The 23,743-nt window shown below is 38.4% G+C and overlaps 1 protein-coding gene across 1 annotated transcript in view; it reads left to right on the top strand.

Moving 5' to 3' along the window:
* The window catches only part of LOC126191129 (zinc finger protein 510-like), a 390,896-nt gene that overhangs the window by 330,621 nt on the left and 36,532 nt on the right, over nt 1-23,743 (top strand). The window contains exon 13 of the mRNA XM_049931877.1: nt 3,595-3,856. Within this exon, the coding sequence (XP_049787834.1) occupies nt 3,595-3,856 (262 nt within the window). The remainder of the gene's footprint in view (nt 1-3,594; nt 3,857-23,743) is intronic.

Here is a 23,743-nt window from a genome sequence, read left to right as displayed (position 1 = left end):
GTGACAAAAAGCAGATTTCAGAGTACCTGTTGGCTCAACACAAAAGTTTTGTCTCAAGTACAGATAGTGTTGAGGATCAGTGGACAAAGTTCAAAACCGTCGTACATTATGCGTTAGATGAGTATGTGCCAAGCAAAATCGTAAGAGATGGAAAAGAGCCACAGTGGTACAACAACCGAGTTAGAAAACTGCTGCGGAAGCAAAGGGAACTTCACAGCAAACATAAACATAGCCAAAGCCTTGCAGACAAACAAAAATTACGCGAAGCGAAATGTAGTATGAGGAGGGCTATGCGAGAGGCGTTCAATGAATTCGAAAGTAAAGTTCTATGTACTGACTTGGCAGAAAATCCTAAGAAATTTTGGTCTTATGTCAAAGCGGTAGGTGGATCAAAACAAAATGTCCAGACACTCTGTGACCAAAATGGTACTGAAACAGAGGATGACAGAATAAAGGTCGAAATACTAAATGTCTTTTTCCAAAGTTGTTTCACAGAGGAAGATTGTACTGTAGTTCCTTCTTTAGATTGTCGCACAGATGACAAAATGGTAGATATCGAAATAGACGACAGAGGGATAGAGAAACAATTAAAATCGCTCAAAAGAGGAAAGGCCTCTGGACCTGATGGGATACCAGTTCAATTTTACACAGAGTACGCGAAGGAACTTGCCCCCCTTCTTGCAGCGGTGTACCATAGGTCTCTAGAAGAGCGTAGCGTTCCAAAGGATTGGAAAAGGGCACAGGTCATCCCCGTTTTCAAGAAGGGATGTCGAACAGATGTGCAGAACTATAGACCTATATCTCTAACGTTGATCAGTTGCAGAATTTTGGAACACGTATTGTGTTCGAGTATAATGACTTTTCTGGAGACTAGAAATCTACTCTGTAGGAATCAGCATGGGTTTCGAAAAAGACGGTCATGTGAAACCCAGCTCGCGCTATTCGTCCACGAGACTCAGAGGGCCATAGACACGGGTTCACACGTAGATGCCGTGTTTCTTGACTTCCGCAAGGCGTTCGATACAGTTCCCCACAGTCGTTTAATGAACAAAGTAAGAGCATATGGACTATCAGACCAATTGTGTGATTGGATTGAGGATTCCTAGATAACAGGACGCAGCATGTTATTCTCAATGGAGAGAAGTCTTCTGAAGTAAGAGTGATTTCAGGTGTGCCGCAGGGGAGTGTCATAGGACCGTTGCTATTAACAATATACATAAATGACCTGATGGATGACATCGGAAGTTCACTGAGGCTTTTTGCAGATGATGCTGTGGTGTACCGAGAGGTTGTAACAATGGAAAATTGTACTGAAATGCAGGAGGATCTGCAGCGAATTGACGCATGGTGCAGGGAATGGCAATTGAATCTCAATGTAGACAAGTGTAATGTGCTGCGAATATACAGAAAGATAGATCCGTTATCATTTAGCTACAAAATAGCAGGTCAGCAACTGGAAGCAGTTAATACCATAAATTATCTGGGAGTACGCATTAGGAGTGATTTAAAATGGAATGATCATATAATGTTGATCGTCGGTAAAGCAGATGCCAGACTGAGATTCATTGGAAGAATCCTAAGGAAATGCAATCCGAAAACAAAGGAAGTAGGTTACAGTACGCTTGTTCTCCCACTGCTTGAATACTGCTCAGCAGTGTGGGATCCGTACCAGATAGGGTTGATAGAAGAGATAGAGAAGATCCAACGGAGAGCAGCGCGCTTCATTACAGGATCATTTAGTAATCGCGAAAGCGTTACAGAGATGATAGATAAACTCCAGTGGAAGACTCTGCAGGAGAGACGCTCAGTAGCTCGGTACGGGCTTTTATTGAAGTTTCGAGAACATACCTTCACCGAAGAGTCAAGCAGTGTATTGCTCCCTCCTACGTATATCTCGCGAAGATACCATGAGGATAAAATCAGAGAGATTAGAGCCCACAGAGAGGCATACCGACAATCCTTCTTTCCACGAACAATACGAGACTGGAATAGAAGGGAGAACCGATAGAGGTACTGAAGGTACCCTCCGCCACACACCGTCAGGTGGCTTGCGGAGTATGGATGTAGATGTAGATGTAGATGCAAAATGGTTAGTCTAGACAGACAGACATAGTCCAGTTAATAGTGCAGTAACAGTCATACAGAAAACATCAGGTCGCAAAGTTTGTGACGTGTTTGTGGGAAGACTGTTCAACACAAAGAAAGAAAACAACCAACACACTGACTTGTGTACACGTTAAGGTTCCACATGTAAAAAATCTGTGCTTATACCCTTTACATATAATTTTCTTAAGTGGTGATTCATTCATGTGATTGAATTTTATGAGAGTCGCTTTTTTAGGATATTGCTGTGCCTAAAATTAATGGCAAATACATTAGGATGATAATTGTATGATTTACATTGGGACATAGCATTGTTTGGTTATAACAAATATTTCTGTTAATCTCTTGATTTTGTTGATTAGGATTTAAAATAAGTGGATGTTGAAAATTGACTCTGTGACAATATTTAATTTCCTCTCCCCTCACAGATGAGGTTCCTACATAGACCATCCTCGAACCTATCCCATATTACATGAAGACAAGTGTGAGTCCTCTCTCTTCATACGTCTATCCTGCTCCTCGATCTGCTACCGTACTACATATATTCTGGTACTACCCACAGTGGCTGAGCACTACATTGAGGCAGGTATTCTGTGGAATATGGAAATGTTAAGTTTCTGTCTGCATCATCCTTCTGGGATTCCACGGCTAAAGAAGTCATCAAAATCTGACTGATAAGTAATTTAAGTTGGATGAAATGTGGAATGCGGCATGTGAAACAGTGAGCTCTCAAGGACTGTGCAGCAATACCCTTATTATAAATGTCTAGTGTCTATAAACTACAAACGTGATAGAACATTTGTTACATAGAGTGAGCCAGTAGTATACATCTCTGCCACTTGAGTGACGTTTCTGTCACTATGATGATCTGTGACCAGGTGTCCAGTCATACAAGTGATGTTTTAATTAGATGGGTAAGAGGATGGCACATTCAGTCTTACAACTCAGGAGATGGCTGAATAATTCTCAGTTGAACTATCAACAGTTGGGACTTATTAGATATGGATGGATTCCCACAATATTCTAGAACAAACAATACACCATGTAAATGGGATCAGCACTCGCATGTGCATGTGTATGCGCGCGCACACACACACACACACACACACACACACACACACACACACACAGCTCTAAGCAGTATTACAGTTGTAGCAAAAAAAATTCACCATAATAAAACAAATTTATGCTGGTATTGCCCAGTATAAAGTGTTGTTCTCTTTTGTGAGAGAATTGTGGTGTTCTTGATATTGATCACAACAGTTGAAGGATGATTTGTAACAAATAGAGCTTATGAACTATATATATTACTTACCTGATGGATGCATTAACAGACATCAGGAGCAAGGAAACTAATTTATTCTTTTCAGACATTAGCAAAGTGTAAATATAAGAACTTATGTTCCTCTTATTTTGTATCCTATATTCATAACATAAAAATTGTGCCCAAAGCACAGTTCCCATCATCATAATCATTTCCATTATTTGCAGAGGGCTGGTCTGTTACAAGTGCAAAAGGAAATTCAAAACACATGCAGCACTGGAACATCATTTGGACACTTCATCTCACCATTTTCCATGCCCGTGCTGTGGAAAGGTGTTTACTTGGGAAAGGTACTTGCGAAGGCATCTGACTACACACGGCCCAGAAGAGTCTTACCCGTGCCCAAAATGTGGCAAATGCTTTAGAACGGGGCCATATCTCAAAGCTCACATGCTTATTCACAGTGAAACGAGGCCCTTCGTATGCCAGGTAATTTATGGCTATTGCTGACATATACCAAACAAGAACACAAAATAACATGATCATTAAAATAATCTTAGATAACTATGTAACTCAAGTTACTGAAATGCAGCAGTTGAATCATTGCGGAAGGTAACAATTATACATTATCTTCTTTACTCCCTCCCTTTTGCTTCATCCTCCTTATCCCTTGCCTCCCAGTTCCCCCTTCTTTTGTATGTGTGCATGCCTTTCCTTAGTGCTTATATCTCTAAAACCGCCGTGAAAAGCATAATATGGATGGTTGGGGAAATATTAATCATATTGCAATCTGCTCAGAAATGTGCACAAGTCGAGTCAAAACCACGCAGGATAATCTTTCGGGTTTCTCACTCAATGTTTGTTATTTTACTTTAATTTCCATTTATCAGTAGGTTGATACTGTAAAACAGAAGTCTTCAAAAAATCTAGCTAATGAACAGTGGGAGGAAGATATACGAGGGGTCACATTTTAAGTTTTCACAAACTGAAGCTGTAGCTGTGGAGGTGTGACCTTACTGTTGTTAAAGCAATGGCAGCTGAGAAACTGGCCAAGTTGGTTAACACTCACAAATAGTCAGGTTTGCCAGTTTGAAATCTTTTTTACCACTATTAGTTGAAATTGCTTGTTCTACAGCCCTGAATTCTCACACTGCTGCAGTGCACTCTTGTCATTACTCTGAATCAGTTCTGTGATGCGAGGCTAGATTTCCTGATTTAAATCAATTAAAGGATAGCTAAATATTAATAGAAAAATCTGTCCCCCCCCCCCCCCCCCTCTCTCTCTCTCTCTCTCTCTCTCTCTCTCTCTCTCTCTCTCTCTATCTATCTAAAGTTGGTATGGAAAACGTGCATGTAAATAAGAAATTTCCAACATGTGTACATTAATTTTAATACTTATAAATAGCGTAAAAGTATTCAAAACACACATTTTGTTGTACATCATGAACATAAATTATGACAATTGGCAACCCTGTGAGTAACAGACTAACCTAAACATTTCACAGAAAATTGGACCATAGGAATCCTGTGTAAAGTCATTATGCTTAGTGATTGAAACTTATGATTACTGTTATGTTGGTTGAGTAAAAATAGCAGTCATGTGTGCATCGCAGTTCTCTGTGTTACTGTTCTGTAAAATACTTTGGAGTCATGGAAAAATTCTCGATCTAGTGGTTGAAATGCAGTTATCATATCATTTGGAATCTGAATTATCTATACATTTGGTTAGTGTGAGTTTGATATGCTGCTGCTGATGATTCAGAAATTTCATGAACAGAGCCAGAATGTAGAAGGAGAAAGGATTTGTTTTCATGAAACAGAAGAAAAGCCTGATACATGAAAATTTAACATTTTTCAAATGTAAATGTGTCTACCAGAATTCTTTCTGTACACAAAATTGTTCTTTTCATACCGCGTCCAAAGTTCCCAGTCAATTCATGAAGACAACAAAATTATGTAGGTGACAGTAAACCAGAGAGAGACAGATTACGAACATTTTTATATACAAATGTGTTTGTGCAGAGACTCACCACAATACGTTTCTCATCTCTGAACAAAAGCATTATTTTACATCGCATTCTTCATTTGTGTGGCCTTGGTGTCTGTAGTTGCTTCATAATTCATGAGAGGTAGTTTTGATCCGTCGTGGCAACTACAAAAATGCGTGATTTTTTTTTTCACCAGATGCGTTTTGCTTTATTGAGGTAAAGCATCAGCAGTGGTCTGTAATTAAGTTTATTTACATTTTGATTTGCTTTTTAGATCGAAAAACAGTTTATTAAGAATAGGTTGGTTTGTGCTTACGGTGATTTTTTGCCTAATTTCTTGCTTACATCGGGAAATGCCATCTGCTAGCACATCGTTGTTTTTCTGTGTTAAACACTGATAATTTTTATCTACTTTTTAGATGTTCTGCAGCACTGTGCATTTCTCCCAACACTCTTTTATGCATACCACTGTATTCTGTTTGTTTTTGTGCTTCAGGTATGGCTTGCTGTTTGTGTTTTGTAGTGTTGCCAACATAAACTTTACACTTCTTTGTCTTTGACCTACAAATATTCTTTTTTAAATTAGATTATTGTATATGTGTAGTTCTGTTTAAGTTTGCTTCTGTGTATTTATGGACTGTGTAAGAGTAGAGAAGGAATAGTGATGGAGGTTATTTTTTTTATGCGAAAGAAAAAAATAATAAGAAATTAAAAAACATACCAACACAGATTAAAAAAGAAAACAATAAGTTCAAAAATAATTGTGATGAAACACCGCTAAAAATCTAAAGAAAAAACTGCAAACACAAAATGTCATTATAACAAAGATAATGGTGTTGTCCTCATGAATACAAAAGCATACATAGAAAAACAGAAGAATTCATCAGCAAAAACAATATAAAAAAGTTAAAATCAAACCGAACTAACAGATGTCAAACACATGTTAAAAACACACTCAAAAATGTAGAGTATACATTTACAGACAGAGAGAAACAGACTTGTCAAAAAAAAAAAAAAAGTGGTCACAGCTCACCCAGTATCATAAACTAGAAAATGACAGAACAATCAGAAATACCTCTCAACTGGTAGAACATGTAATAGACACTAAAATCCCTGACACAGCAACATTGCTCTCCTTTGATGTAGAAAGTATGCACAGTTGCACCCCTGTTAATGAAACCATGAAAGTAATTGAAGAAAACCTGAAAACATACAACCAGCTACCTCATGAACACACAGATGAAACCATAAAATTGCTACAGTTAATAACAGAACAAAATTATTTTGAATTCAGTCAATAATACTTCATACAAGAAGAAGGTTTACCCATCGGTTAACCTATCTCAGGAACATTAGCCAACATTTTCATGAATCAAATAAACAAACTAATATTTGAAGACACAACAACAAAGAAAAGCTATGCCATCTGCTGGTACAGATACATGTATGACATTATATGCATGGTAGATAAACCTAAAACCAGAATACAGTAACTACACAAAGACTGTACACAAAAACATAAAAGTTCACAGTAGACGAAGAACAGGAAAACACACTCAATTTTTTACACGTAACCATATGAAAAGACAATAATAAACATACATTCAACATGTACAGAAAACCCACAACAGGTGACCTTATCTCAAATGTCAAGCAGCAATCAGATACATGTTAAACAGGCTGAATAGGATCCTCCTAAACACTTCTAATTACCAGAAAGAGTTGTTGTTGTTGTTGTTGTGGTCTTCAGTCCTGAGCCTGGTTTGATGCAGCTCTCCATGCTACTCTATCCTGTGCAAGCTTCTTCATCTCGCAGTACCTACTGCAGCCTACATCCTTCTGAATCTGCTTAGTGTATTCATCTCTTGATCTCCCTATACGATTTTTACCCTCCATGCTGCCCTCCAATACTAAATTGCTGATCCCTCAATGTCTCAGAACATGTCGTACCAACCGATTCCTTCTTCTAGTCAAGTTGTGCCACAAGCTCCTCTTCTCCCCAATTCTATTCAATACCTCCTCATTAGTTATGTGATCAACCCATCTAATCTTCAGTATTCTTCTGTAGCACCACATTTCAAAAGCTTCTATTCTCTTCTTGTCTAAGCTATTTATCGTCCACGTTTCACTTCCATACATGGCTACACTCCATACAGTACTTTCAGAAACGACTTCCTGACAATTAAGTCTCTACTCAGTGTTAACAAATTTTTCTTCTTCAGAAATGCTTTCCTTGCCATTGCCAGTCTACATTTTATATCCTCTCTACTTCAACCATCATCAGTTATTTTGCTCCGCAAATAGCAAAACTCCTTTACTACTGTAAGTGTCTCATTTCCTAATCTAATTCCCTCAGCATCACCCGACTTAATTCGACTACATTCCATTATCCTCGTTTTGCTTTTGTTGATGTTCATCTTATACCCTCCTTTCAAGACACTGTCCATTCCATTCAGCTGCTCTTCCAAGTCCTTTGCTGTCTCTGACAGAATTACAATGTCATTGGTGAACCTCAAAGTTTTTATTTCTTCTCCGTGGATTTTAATGCCTACTCCGAACTTTTCTTTTGTTTCCTTTATTGCTTGCTCAATGTACAGATTGAATAATACTGGGGATAGGCTACAACCCTGTCTCACTCCCTTCCCAACCAATGCTTCCCTCTGCTTCTCTTCCATGCCCCTCGACTCTTATAACTGCCATCTGGTTTCTGTAAAAATTGTAAATAGCCTTTTGCTCCCTGTATTTTAACCCTGCCACCTTCAGAATTTGAAAGAGAGTATTCCAATCAACATTGTCAAAAGCTTTCTCTAAGTCTACAAATGCTAGAAATGTAGGTTTGCCTTTCCTTAATCTTTCTAAGTCATAGGGTCAGTATTGCCTCACGTGTTACAACATTTCTACGGAATCCAAACTGATCTTCCCTGAGGTCGGCTTCTATCAGTTTTTCCATTCATCTGTAAAGAATTCACGTTAGTATTTTGCAGCTGTGACTTATTAAACTGATAGTTCGGTAATTTTCACATGTGTCAACACCTGCTTTCTTTGGGATTGGGGTTATTATATTCTTCTTGAAGTCTGAGGTTATTTTGCCTGTCTCATACATCTTGCTCACCAGATGGTAGAGTTTTGTCAGGACTGGCTCTCCCAAGGTTGTCAGTAGTTCTGATGGAATGTTGTCTACTCCGGGGGCCTTGTTTCGACTCAGGTCTTTCATTGCTCTGTCAAACTCTTCACGCAAATATCATATCTCCCATTTCATCTTCATCTACATCCTCTTCCATTTCCATAATATTGTCCTCAAGTACATCGCCCTTGTATAGGCCCTCTATATACTCCTTCCACCTTTCTGCTTTTCCTTCTTTGCTTAGAACTGGGTTTCCATCAAAGCTCTTGATATTCATGCAAGTGGTTCTCCTTTCTCCAAAGGTGTCTTTAATTTTCATTTGGGCAGTATCTATCTTACCCCTAGTGAGATAAGCCGCTACATCCTTACATTTGTCCTCTAGCCATTCTTGCTTAACCATTTTGCACTTCCTGCCGATATCATTTTTGAGACGCTTGTATTCGTTTTTGCCTCCTTCATTTACTGCATTTTTATATTTTCTCCTTTCATCAATTAAATTCAATATTTATTCTGTTACCCAAGGGTTTCTACTAGCCCTCGTCTTTTTACCTATTTGATCCTCTGCAGCCTTCACTATATCATCCCTCAAAGCTACCCATTCTTCTTCTACTGTATTTCTTTCCCCCATTCCTGTCAATTGTTCCCTTATGCTCTCCCAATCTCTGGTTCGTTCAGTTTATCCAGGTCCCATCTCCTTAAATTCCCACCTTTTTGCAGTTTCTTCAGTTTTAATCTACAGTTCATAACCAATAGATTGTGGTCAGAGTCCACATCTGCCTCTGGAAATGTCTTAAAATTTAAAACCTAGTTCCTAAATCTCTGTCTTACCATTATGTAATCTATCTGATACCTTTTAGTATCTCCAGCGTTCTTCCATGTATACAACCTTCTTTCATGATTCTTAAACCAAGTATTAGCTATGATTAAGTTGTGCTCTGCGCAAAATTCTACCAGGCGGCTTCCTCTTTAATTTCTTAGCCCCAATCCATATTCACCTACTATGTTTCCTTCTCTCCCTTTTCTTAGCAGAAAGAGTTAGCCATGATAAAACAAATAGCATTAAAAATGGACGCAAAGAAACAATGGTAGACAAACTAAATAAAAAAATAAAGGGACAAATAATGAAGAAAACAAACCAAACCACACTAACTCTTACAACATGCACTACAACAAAAAAACCTTCCACAACAAATTTACTCATAAAATAGGAAACATATTCACAAAACTAGGCATAAACATTGCTTACAAAACAAACAATTCCATACAAAATCACCTCCCAAAACTAAAATCAAAACCAGACAGATTCCGACAATGTGGTATCTATCAGCTCATTTGCAGAGATTGTAAGAAGATATACATTGAAATGACTGGAAGGACATTTGACATGAGTTATAAAGAACACATCAAAACATTCAGATATGGTACAAATCATTGAACATTAGTGAATCATCTTAAAGAAGAACACCATAGACCAAGCAATATTGAAAACAATATGAATATCATAAAAATCAGTAAAGACAGACACCTCCTTCCTTTCTAAGAAAATTTCCACGTAATAAAAGCATTAACACAAAATAAACAGTTGCTCAATGATCAGATAAATATTGGAAACCAGACTCTATATAGAATAATTGATGAAATCACATGAAAAAGAAAATAAAAGAGCCTTTCCATCCTTCATCCCCTCCAACTCCCCCGCCCCCTTCCCCCTCACACAATTTTACTTCACTTCTCGCTCCTCACCTTCTCCTCTAACTCACACTCCATCACACTGCTATATACTTATGTCTCGTGTCCACTCATCATGGTTTCCCCCCCTCCAAAAAAAAACCTCTGTCAGTATTCCTTCTCTACTCTTACTCAGTAAACTGAAACATACTTCACGGACATTTAATTGAAACAATCTGAACAGCACTACCAGCAATTACACTAACACAGAAACATACTTAAATAGTACATTTGTTTGTGTGGCCATCTTCCACAGCAGCTGTTAACGTCTGTCTTGAGCTGACTGCAGTGTAATTAAAAAGAATTACACCAGACGCGTTTCGCTGTTATTTAAGAAGCACCTTCTGTTGTATTGGTGTTTCTTTACATAGACTGCACCTTCCCCTCTTGCTAGCAGTGGCTGATGTCTGCAGGCTTCATTTCATATCTCCAGTTTTTGGCATTTTGCATTATTTCCTGTGCTGCAGTGATGAATGAAAAACAGTTAAGAAAGTCAATTATAAACAATAAATCTTTGGTAGTGGATTCCTCGATGCCTCATGACTTAGCCGAGCCCTTCATTTAGTCAAATCATGTCACAAATTTCTTTCTTCTTCAATTTGTTTCACTACTTCCTCATTAGGTATCCAAACATCTGATCTTTGCCATTTTTCTTTAGCCCCACAATCCAAAATCTTATTCTCTTCTTGTCTAAACCTTATCTTTCATGTTTCACCTAAGATCAGCTACACTCAAGACAAATACCTTCAGAAAAGACTTCCTGAAACACCGGTTTGAGGGACTATCCATTCCATTCAACTGCTCTTCCAAGTCCTTTGCTACAATGGTGTCAACAGACCTCATTGTTTTTGTATCTTCTCTCTGAATTTCAGTTTCCTCCCCAAATTTCTCCTTGGTTTCCTTTGCTGCTTGCTCAATGTACAGATTGAATAACTTTGGGGATAGGTACAACCCTGTCTCACTCCTTTCGAAACCACTGCTTCCCTTTCATATCCTTTGACTCTCATAGCTGCATTCTGGTTCCTGCACAAGTTGTAAATAACTGTAACGTGCTATTAGTCCTGTGATCATGTTAGTAATGTTTAATTTAGCCAGTCAAACTCAAGGTTAATTATTCTTCTCCAAAACATAGCCATAATCAATGAACAAAACAAGCAGATTTCAGATAGCTTCAGTAATGCCACAGAACATACAGTTATGAGGGGTAGCAAGATAAAATTATAGTCATGAGTCCAATACAGACATACTTTTTAATGAGAATAGAAATTTCAGTTACTAAATCCAAAATTTCAATGACTACCTATCTGCATTAACTATTTCTTGATAAAGTTATTGGACCAACTTTTATGTGTAATATTAATTACTTAACTTTGAGACACTACCTGATGAAAAAACTGCTCCCTTACATTAACGGTTATAAAAAATATTCTGTATGTTCCTGAGTAAAGCAAGAGACACTGGCATCCGATCCAGAAATTACAACGAAGTGTAGCAGAGAGTAGATACAGTGAAGAAGAGCTGAGTCAGAAGAAATTAACATAAATTAAGGCCAGATGGGTGGCGAGAACCAAGGACATGGTAGTGCTAGTACCCACCTGCGGAGTTCTGAGAGACTGTTGTCTGTGGGAAGAATCCTGATGGCACGTGTGGTGAAACAGGTGCCGAGATCATGAATGTCATGTTGTAGAGCATGCTCTGCAACAGGATATTGCGAGTCACCAGTATATAGTCTCTGCCTATGTCCATTCATCCTAATTAATAATTTGGTGGTAGTCTTGCCGATGTAGGAGGCTTAACAGTGTTTACATAATAGCTGGTATATGACGTGTCATTTCGCAGGTGGCTCTCCCTGTGATAGTATACGCAAAATGAAACGTCATATACCAGCTATTATGTAAACACTGTTCAGCCTCCTACATCGACATGACTACCACCAAATTGTCAATTAGGATGAATGGACACGGGCAGAGACTATATACTGGCAACTCACAATATCCTGTTGCAGAGCATGCTCTACAACATAACATTCGCGATCTCGATACCTGTTTCACCACACGTGCTATCTGGATTCTTCCCCCAGACACCAGTTTCTCAGAACTCCGCTGGTGGGAACTAGCACTATAACATGCCCTTGGTTCTCGCCACGCGCCTCGCCGTAATTTACATTAATTTTTTCCATCTCAGCTTTCCTTCTCTCTGCTTCACTCCCTTTTAATTTCCATCTTTCATTGTCTTTCCTGTCTATTTTTCACCACCCCATCCCACCTCTGTTACATACAATGCACTTAGCTTCTCACTCTTATTAACTCATGCTCAATATTTTAGTAGTAATTTCTGTCTTGCATATTACCCTGTCTTCCACCTTTAAGCTCTCAGGTTTTCAAATCTCGTTCGATGCAGTTCCCAGCAATCAGTCTTTCCTTCTCATCCCATATGGTAAGTCTCCCCTGACCCGCAATTCTGGGTGACTTTCCCAAAATCTATCCCTTTTCCTAGATCTCTCCAGTCCTCTTCCTTCCCCTTCAACCCTTCTGCCTGAGAAAGGAGCCACTGGCTTTGAAAGCTTGTCAACCATAACAGTCTTTCATGTGTGTGTGTTCTGTCGCCACTTGGTGAGTAGATTTTTTATCCATCCAATTAAATAATTTTATCAATAACAAACCGTTTAATGAGCAATTTTGTATTGGCTTCTATCTCAGGTCCTTCGGCTGATGTTCGTTTGTCGATTTTTCTCATGTTTCGCCAGCATGACTGGTTGGCATTCTCACAGCTTTGTCCTCCATAACTGGTGGTGGACTGGAGTCGAGCTCATGGCTACAATGACACTTGCAGCAAATATATTCACACTTATAATAAAAGAATAGAGAGAGAAATTGAACACAAACTTGACAAAGAGCAATATGAATTTTAGCAACAAATAGGAACTTGTTATTTCTATTTTTATTTATTTTGTGCTACAGTACATTGACCTATTCGCGAGAAAACTATACATAACGTTAATTTTTCGCCATTTTACAAAAGAAATCTATTACACACAGATATTTAATGTATAGTGTAGCATGTACTAGAATTAATTTAGAAAAAATATTTATGTCGTGATAGAAAACTAAAACTACAATTATTCCGCATTTGTTTTAAATTCTATAAAGGCAGTACCTGCTCTGGACTGTGCGTTGAGTGTTGGCATTTGTTTATATGCTCGCTACTCTAGTTTTTCCACCACCTGTACTGCCATGGAGCCTTCTGGATTTTGAGTCCCGGCAGGTCTCGAGCCACCACAAGGTCTCTCAGCTCCAGCTGTATGTCTTCAACTATTAAGTAGGACACTAAATAATGGAAGTTTTCACTGGTTGTCTCACCAAGTTCCAGGAGTGGATCAGCCTCCTGGGGGATACCAGCAGCTGTGAAACATGGTCTTCCCTTGAATCCTGAGTGAGAACCAGAGGATGCATCTGCAGTTTGTGTCCACTGGCACATGTGGTGTTGGACCTGCAGGAGGCTTGGTCCTACTGGCAGATCTTATGTTGACTACCCTCATCTTCCTGTAATGACTCCTGAGATGTTACTTCTCCCAAATGCTGAAGATGTGAATCTACTCTTAAACTTCAGAGATTTTGATGATAGCTACATATTTTAAGTGCATATATCTTTTTTGACACACTGTCAACTGCATTCCATAGCTCTGTATTTATCACTCTGTCTTTGAGGGAAGTATTAAGTTTATAGCCGTTTTGTTCACGCCATAGTGTGGGAAACCATTTTTTCATTCAGTGTCTTCCATAAGAGATGACTAGAGGGAAGAACGAGTATATACATTGTCCTTAAAGTAAAGGTGTAACATAGTCCTTAAAGATAAAGTTATCAACAACTCGAAGGTTGATTTGAACACTACAGGGATTTATTGCATATGATCTTATCAGAGATGGTATGCAGATGCCTTCCTCTGACCCTTATGCTGACTCACTGGGAAATTATAGTGGGACCTATAGTGCAACATGGACTCTGAATCATGCTGCACCTCAGCATTTTCCACATCAGCAAATATTGCCAGAGGTTAAAGAAGTGACAAATGATGGATAAAAGTACTGGGACTGACACACTTGAAAGCAAGACCTCTGGATTCATAGTCTGTTGCTTTACCACTGAGCCACCGAACCATTGCCCATGTTGATTTGGAGAAGTCATTTGATAATCCTGAGTGGAAGAAAGTAATCAAAGCTTTTGAAAGATAGGCATATTATAAAGATAGTACAACAATATTGATTATATGAATAAAATTGGAAAGGAGGAAAAGATAAAATTAGAAAAGCAGTAAGACAAGATTTCTTCCTGTTGCAATATTTGTTTGAACTTACTGTTAATATGGGAGGTAGTCATTTGCAACTGTATAAAGCAAGGCTGTCCAATGTGGTGCCCCCATGCACCTTGGTGCCCATGATACATTGTCCTGGAACACTTTGTAAGCAAATTTCGGTTCTGATGATTTCTAATGTTAAATCAAATTGCAAAACAAAACTTTCTTTTTGTTCTTGCAAAGCTGTACTCTATTTTCCTGGACAAATATTAGGCCTCTGTTGAGAATTGGAGACATATTCACTTTAATCTCAACCATGCATGCCACAAACAATAAGTTTATTGAAAGACAAAGAAATCACAGTTTTAACAATGATTGGGAGGGGCAGCATTGTTATGACAAATACGCTGGAAAGCCTTTGTGTTAACTGTGCTGCAGTAGTGTGTGTTCCCAAGAAATGGAATGTAGAACATAATTTTTTGACAAACCACACAAACTTTAATACTGAGTTTCCTGCTAATTCTGAACTATGAAAACATGAAGTTAGAGACTTAAAATCTAAATTAACATTGCAACGAAGTGCATTTACAAAGCCAGCTCAACAAAATAGTAATGTGACAGTGGGCTCTTACATGTTTTATGTTTTAGTGAAAAGGATTTAACTTTTCAGTGATGGGGAAGAATTTAGGGAAACTGTCATCACTGCTGCAGATCTCCATTCGATGGTCAGAAAAATCAGTCTACAGTTATGTGGTCTATAAAAGGACTTCAATTATCTCATCAAAGTATTACTAGATATCTTCACAGATTTCTAAAAATGTAGAATCTCATTTGTATCAGGACCTGCAATTTTTCAAATATTTTTCACTGCAGTTGTGTCTTCTATTAAAGGACTCCAATTTTCTCACCTAACTGTTATTAGACATGTACAGATTTTTGAACATTTAGAATCTCGGTCATATCAGGCCCTGAGTCACTTGAACATTTTTCACTTAATTTTGACTAAATCATTGACATATTCAATATTGGAGAGTTGTGTTTATTTATTATGATATTGAGGTTGAAGAGAAGTTTGTAAAAGTGCTGCCACTTCATGGATGTAAATTTTTGAAAGGTAGCAACTTTCCACTCTCTGAACTTGTTACTGTAACCTTGTTTGTTATAGCCTTCAGCGATTAGAAAGAGTAATGGGTTTCTTGCATCTTCAACTTTGACAGTCAGAAAACAGAAACCAAAACATTGAATTGAAACAAGTGTTCAGTTCATAGTGCTGTGGAATGTGGGGAAAAAACCGCAAATTGGCATTCATAAGAAGAAGAACAACACCAAAAATGCAACAGGAGCGTAATATGTAAGAAATTGTCCACGCAACCTGCCACTGATGATGGCTTGCAGAAAATAAAGGTATGGCACTAAAATTGTGTTTTATTCAGTTGCTGTCAGACGGTCCATAAGTAAAAACTATTATCAATATACCGGGTTTCTTCCACTTTGTTCTAAAGATGATTCATTTGCAAAATTTCCTTCTTATCACTATATTATACACCAGGAAGCTTTACATATAAAGGTTTTGAAGTTTGACCATATCATGAAAGTGCTACTCACGTAATTACACCCAATCACCTTCTACACTTCACTGATTGCTAAGAAATTGTTTGATATAACAGATTCTGAGTACGATGACACAATTCTTCACACAGATGTAGGGTAGCTTCTGTCTCTCATTAGTCGTTTTACTCATTGCTGAGTGTCATGACCTCATTTCCTCATTCCTTCTTAAGTAGTTGAAACTTCAGACAGATGTCTCCATTTACAGCGATCTTCAGCCTTTCCTAATATGATGTGAAGAGGCAGGCTGGTAATCTTTTTCGCTTGATCCAACCATCTGTTTGCTACTCTCCCATGTGATCTTCTGCCCTCAATTTTTCCCTGCATGATGGTCTTCTCTAAATTATCTCCTTTCCTTCTCAAGATGTGCCCAAGAAACTGAAGGCATCTTTGGCTGACAAAAGAAGGTAACCTTCTTGTGATTTTAAGTTCTTCTGTTATTGAAACATTCATAATTTTTTCTGTCCACGGTACACGTAGCATCCTCCGCCAACACCACATCTCGAAGGCATCAATGCAGCTCTTATCACTATCTTTCATGGTCCAGGTCTCACATCTGTATTAAGAATACAGGAAACACCAATGCTTCTACCAAGTGCATCTTCGTTGTCTTGGATATTGCCCGATTCTGCCATACCTTAGTGAGTTTGAGCATTGCGGCTTTGCCAAGAATGAGTCATCATCTTATCTCTTTATCACACTTTCCTGGAATTGATCAGAGAGCCTAGAGATACATAATCACTCGCGATCTCCAGATTCGGGAAAAACTTTAGAATGATTCTGCAGTCTTCTGGATGACATCACATTTTCTGCAATCATTTTCTGGGCAATGTCGTCAAAAACTCGATGCGATGCCTTGGGTCCTACATCTAGGTTTCTTGGCAGATATCGCCTCAAAATTAAATGACCTTAACCTCCAATTGCAAGGGAAAAATAACAATGCTTCAGCTATGATAAGTACAGTAAATAATTTTCAGAGGAAGCCAAAATTAAGGATTGCACATTTAAAAAGAAGTTCCCTGTTGTACTTTCCAGCTTTGAATTCAACTATAAATGTTGGCAAATGTGTTTATTTTTAGCCAACATCTTGAAATACTAGTCACAGAATTTAGTCAGTTTTTAACACTTGAACCAGTCATTATATTTCTCACTAGTCCATTTGTTTCTGTTGTTGACATTACTGAACTTGGAGGTCGGATATATGAGATCTTCAGAAATTGTAATCCAGAAGATTTATAAATGGAAATTTTAAATCCTTAAGAAGATATATCTTTGAAATCATGTTTTAAAACTTCAAGTAGTTGCTGGATTCTAGTGGACAGGAATAAATATCCCATAATCATTTGCGTGTATTTGAAAATTTATTTTTGTTTTGACATGACATATCTGCACAAGGTTAGAGTTTCTCCTTGAGTATGATCAAGAATAAATACTTATTTAGCTTGACAGACTCATATCTAGATGATGCATTAAGAACAGCGTGTTCCATACTCACCAGATTTTTTTCTGAACTTCCAGTCAACATGCAGTGTCAAACTTTGTGTTAATTATGTAAGTTGTAAATCTAAACAGTTTCATAGTCCATGAGATGAGTGACTGGTATTCACAATTCAGGTGGGCAGATGGCGAAGTTGCCGGACACTGCTTACAGCACCCTATGCCCACCCAGTACTACTTGCGTTTTCTACCAGCAGAAACAAAAGCCTTGACAACATGCAAGTCATATTTGTGTACATGAATGTTTTTGAAATTGCTACTTGTAATACAAAAATTCAAAAAAATTGAACTTCATATTTAATAATATGCTGAAATATCATAAACTTTTCTTACGAAAAGGATGAAGTTTATGCAAAGGGGGGAAGCAAGATAAAATCTGAGGGAGTCAATGATAGCAAAAGGCAAAACTCACTAAAATTGCTGAGAAGTCACAAGGATAAAAGTAAAGAATAAATGATAAAAAAATTATATATATTACTGTGGGTAGCAGGTCTAAGGGTGGATAAGTGTGAAGATGGGGGACAGCAGTTGTGGCTGGATAAGGTGGAATTAGTGGGTGCAAGCTGGGATAGAAAGGAGAAAGAGTGGGTGATGGAGAGGGGTTTGTATGAGATACTAGATCATGTGGCACTGGAAAGATGTGAAAATACAGGAGACTGATGCAGGCAGAGTGATCAATTTGAAAGTATAGGATTAATTATATCGGCCAGACTAATGTGGGAAGTAAGGTGCTGAGCCAACAATCAGTGTGGTCTTGTAAATGTCTGTAGACAGTTGATACAGTGTGGTTCGTAAGTAGTGTGTGCAGTGTGGTGTGTAAGACAAGAGAAACACAGGAAAGAAGAGAAAGAAGGACGGATATTGAGTATAGTGCTGCATAAGAAAATAGTAACAATGGAAAAGAGCACTGGGTTAGGATAGAAGAAAAGCCATCAAACAAAAATCAAACAATGGAAAATCCAAAATGGAATGTAACAATATTATGAAAAGGAATGTTGTAACTCACCATATAGCGGGGATGCTGAATTGCAGATAGGCACAACAAAAAGACTGTCACAAATAAATAAAGACTTTTGGCCATTAAGGCCTTCGTCAACAATAGAGGACACACACACACACACACACACACACACACACACACACACACACACACACACACACACGAGACTCACACTTTCCTTTTCATAATATTGTTACATTCCATCCTGGATTTTCCATTGTTTGAAATATCATAAAGTTATTTGTTATACTTCACTATAGAACTTAAAAAATTTTCGGGAATTGTATTAACATTGTTAATTACTTCTGCAGTGAGCAACACAATAATTTTTCAATGTACAAACAGTTACCCTTTGAATAAAGTACTTGCAGTACAATGATAACCTGATGACATGCTCCCGTCTTACACTTTTAAGTGTGTCATAGTTACACTTATGAGAAAACACCGTTTACATCACTGTCAGAATATGATTTAGAGTAGCCTTTTTCAGCACTGTTCACACTATCACTGCTCCCTTCCACAAGAATGATAACATTTTGACTGTATTCTTCCACAGTGCCTTCATATTTGGCATCCTCTGTTACGGTGCTTGCAGTGCTGTTCACAGTTTTCATCCAGGTCTCACTTGTTATGTGACTGACAGCTGGTACAAGGAGATTTTTAACTTCCGATATGCTGATTTTTCTTCTGGTCCATACTCTGTCAATGACAGAGATATGGAGGAAACCAAACAATTTCATACCCTTGCCTTATAGTAATCTCAGCAGTTACAAATGTTGGAAATTGCAGTTTCTTTGGTGCCACAGTTTTGAACAATTCAGCCTTCTTCAACAGAAATACACTTTCGTCATTTCAGCCACTGAATGTTGTTCTCTTTTTGTTGCCGAAGTTGGTCTCATTATGAACAGCAGAATGATATGGAGCATTAACCATAACAATCACTGATGGACTTCTCAGAGTTCTCATAAGTAACTTGAATCACTTTTGAGAAAGTAAACTTTTTTTTTATGGTAACCATACGTCTTTTTTCAAATGAAATGTTAACAGGTGATTTGTCACAAAATCATCCAGTGTACCTTCATGTAAAATAATAATTTAGTCTCCATTTCCAACAGGCAATGCCACAGTCCCTCAGGTATTCCATCATTCCAGCCACTACGTAATGAATGGTTCAAATACCTCTGAGCAATATGGGACTTAACTTCTGAGGTCATCAGTCCTTTAGAACTTAGAACTACTTAAACCTAACTAACCTAAGGACATCACACACATCCATGCCCGAGGCAGGATTCGAACTTGTGACCGTAGCATAATGAATGGCTGGAATCAATCCAGGTTTCATCAAGTCTCACTATACTTTCGAATCTCACACCCACGACAATGTGCAGAAACTTGTACCGCCACGCAACATCATCTACTCTTTCCATTAATACTTGGCATCTGTTAAACTGTAAATAGCTGAAGCCTCTGCCTGTAAGCACTGTACACAATGAGAATTTGGTTCCTTTAAAAAGATGATTTTTCGGAAGTGACACAAGTTATTTAGATAATGTGGGACATTCGCTTCTCTTATAATACCTGTATAAATGATCACAAATAGCGTCTCTCTGGAAATCGTCTGAAGCTGTCACTTGCTTCTTCTTCCTTGGCCACTTGTTCCCCGATGTGTGTAGCCATGTTACGCACCACAATCTGTACCGCTCTGTTCTTTCCCCATCATTACATGTTTTTGCTCACTCTCGATGTCATTGCAGTCCTCTTAACCAGCTGAGCAACAGGAAATAAGAGCTTACCTTTTTCTCCTTTTCTTTCCCAAGACAGTCCCTTACAGAACACACAGATTTGCTGACCTAGCTATGTAACACACTTTTCTTCCTCTGCTTCACTTTGGATGTTGAGTTGGTACTACTTGTCGCACTGGGCATTGTTTGAAATGAAGCAGGTACAAATAAATGCTAAAAACAACCAAAGCAAAATAAACTATGAGCTGAATTGCTAGTTAGAAAAACGGCGAAACAGCACCAGTTGTACTTGAGACGCTTACTGATTTGTTTCAGACACATGAGTGTCAGGTTTGCAGAGTGGCAGCCCGCCTCGTGCTACCTGCACAAATGCAGCCCATCATTAGCTGGCTACTTGCAGGTGCTAGGCAATGGAACGATGCTGCTGGTCTGTCAGTACCAAAGACTCATCTCCCACACCATATGCAGAACCAGATAATCAACTACTTCAGTTTGAAAGAGTTTTATTGATTCAAAAAGATGACTGATTTGTGGCAGTTATAAGCTCATCTTCAGGTGTACAAGTCTACAAAAAGGAAAACGAAGAATTTAATAAGAATGTATGAGACTCAAGATGTTATAATAATAGTGGAGATCCAATGCCCAACTATATTTATGAGGTTGATACGCTCAGGTTAGTTGGAATGAAAACAAGAGTGTTGCACCATAGCCACTTTGACTGCTCACTTTCCTTAGGTTATTTTTTATTTGTCTGATGCAACATATTTGTTTTAATTCTGACTAACCTGACCATATCAATCTCATATTTACTGTTGGATAGTGAATCTCCACTATTATTATATCAAGAAGTGTTATACAATCTGTTGCTGTAGCTTTGTCATTTTCCATTTTTCAGTCTTTCTGAAGATGGGGTTGTAATTGCCCAAAAATGGTTGTGTTTTTGAACCAATAAAACTGTTTACAATTAAAGCACTTGATTATCTGATTCTACTATGAAGCTTAAGTGTGGATTTCCTTCCTGCCAAATCTCATGCCAAGAGTATGATTGTAATTCTTTGACATACTTTTACAGTTTTACACATTTGTTGTAGTGGTGGTGCTGGTGGTGATGGTGGTCGTAGTAGCAGTAGTAGTAGTAGTAGTAGTAGTGTAGTGATTCTGAGGGCAGCAGTGCCTGCATCCCTTAGCCACAAGGTAAGCATGCCCATGCACATAAAATAGTTGGACGCTCTGGTATAAAGCCTTATGTATACCAGATACGTTTCACTCTTATTTATAGCATCTATGATAGTCATTGTAATTTGTGAGAATGTATGAGTTCTCACATTTAAAATTACTTTTATCTACATCTAAATTTACATGATCATTCTGCAATTCTCAATTAAGTGCCTGGCAATGTGTTATTTTATTATGGTTATCACACCTGCCTTTGTAGTTGAGCACTAACAAAAAATTTTCTCATTCTGAGGAGAAAATTGGTAATTGAAATTTCATGAGAAGGTTCCATTGCAGTGAAAAACACCTTTGTTTTAATGTCTGCCACACCAGTTCATGTATCACATCTGTGGCACTCTATCCCTTATTTTGCGATAATACAAAATGAGCTGCCCTTCTTTGAACATTTTGGATATCCTCCATCAATCCTGCCTGATGCGGGTCCCCTACCCCACAGTAGTACTCTAGAAGAGGGTGAACAAGCATTTCTAATTGTCCTGCCAGTAAATCTGTCTGTGGTTTTTCTCCCCACAATATTAACTGCACAATTGTTCCAATTTAAGTTATTTGTAATTGTAATCCTTTAGTATTTAGTTAAGTTTACAGCTTTTTGATATATGTGATTTGTTGTGTTACTGAAATTTAGTGGATTTCCTTTAGTACTCATGTGGATGACTTCACACTTTTCATTATTTAGAGTCAATTGCCACTTTTTATCATCTGATGACTTTTCAAGATGTTATATGACATGAACCATAGACCTTGCCGTTGGTGGGGAGGCTTGCAGACCTGAATGATACAGATAGCCATACCGTAGGTGCAACCACAACAGAGGGGTATCTGTTGAGAGGCCAGACAAACGTGTGGCTCCTGAAGAGGGGCAGCAGCCTTTTCAGTAGTTGCAGGGGCAACAGTCTGGATGATTGACTGATCTGGCCCTGTAACACTAACCAAAATGGCCTTGCTGTTTTGGTACTGCGAATGGCTGAAAGCAAGGGGAAAATACAGCCGTAATTTTTCCCGAGGGCATGCAGCTTTTCTGTATGATTAAATGATGATGGCGTCCTCTTGGGTAAAATATTCCAGAGGTAAAATACTCCCTTTGGAGAAAAGAGAACAACTTGTATGAATATCAAGAGCTCAGATGGAAACTCAGTTCTAAGCAAAGAAGGGAAAGCAGCAAGCTGGAAGGAGTATACAGGGTGTTACAAAAAGGTACGGCCAAACTTTCAAGAAACATTCCTCACACACAAAGGAAGAAAATATGTTACGTGGACATGTGTCCGGAAACACTTAATTTCCATGTTAGAGCTCATTTTATTACTTCTCTTCAAATCACATTAATCATTGAATGGAAACACACAGCAACAGAACGTACCAGCACGACTTCAAACACTTTGTTACAGGAAATGTTCAAACTGTCCTCCGTTAGTGAGGATACATGCAGCCACCCTCTGTCGCATGGTATCCCTGATGCGCTGATGCAGCCCTGGAGAATGGCGTATCGTATCACAGCTGTCCACAATACGAGCACAAAGAGTCTCTACATTTGGTACCGGGAATGCATAGACAAGAGCTTTCAAATGCCCCCATAAATGAAAGTCAAGAGTGTTGAGGTCAGGAGAGCCTGGAGGCTATGGAATTGGTCTGCCTCTACCAGTCCATCGGTCACCGAATCTGTTGTTGAGAAGCGTACGAACACTTAGACTGAAATGTGCAGGAGCTCCATCGTGCATGAACCACATGTTGTGTCGTACTTGTAAAGGCCCATGTTCTAGTAGCACAGGTAGAGTATCCTGTATGAAATCATGATAACGTGCTCCATTGAGTGTAGGTGGAAGAACATACTGACGAAACTAAAATGAGCTCTAACATGGAAATTAAGCATTCCCGGACACATGTCCACATAACATCTCTTCTTTAGTAAAGTGTGACGAACGTTTCCTGAAAGTTTGGCCGTACCTTTTTGTAACACCCTGTATACTCCTTCCAGCTTGCTGCTTTCCCTTCTTTGCTTAGAACTGGGTTTCCATCTGAGCTCTTGACATTCATGCAAGTGGTTGTCCTTTTTCCAAAGGTCTCTTTAATTTTCCTGTAGCCAGTATCTATCTTACCCCTAGTGAGATAAGCCTCTACATCCTTACATTTGTTCTCGAGCCATCCCTGTTTAGCCATTTTGC

This window comes from Schistocerca cancellata, chromosome 6 (assembly GCF_023864275.1).
Source record: "Schistocerca cancellata isolate TAMUIC-IGC-003103 chromosome 6, iqSchCanc2.1, whole genome shotgun sequence".
Lineage (NCBI taxonomy): Eukaryota > Metazoa > Arthropoda > Insecta > Orthoptera > Acrididae > Schistocerca > Schistocerca cancellata.
Note: the sequence above shows the minus strand (reverse complement) of the source record. Positions and strands in the feature narration are given on the sequence as shown.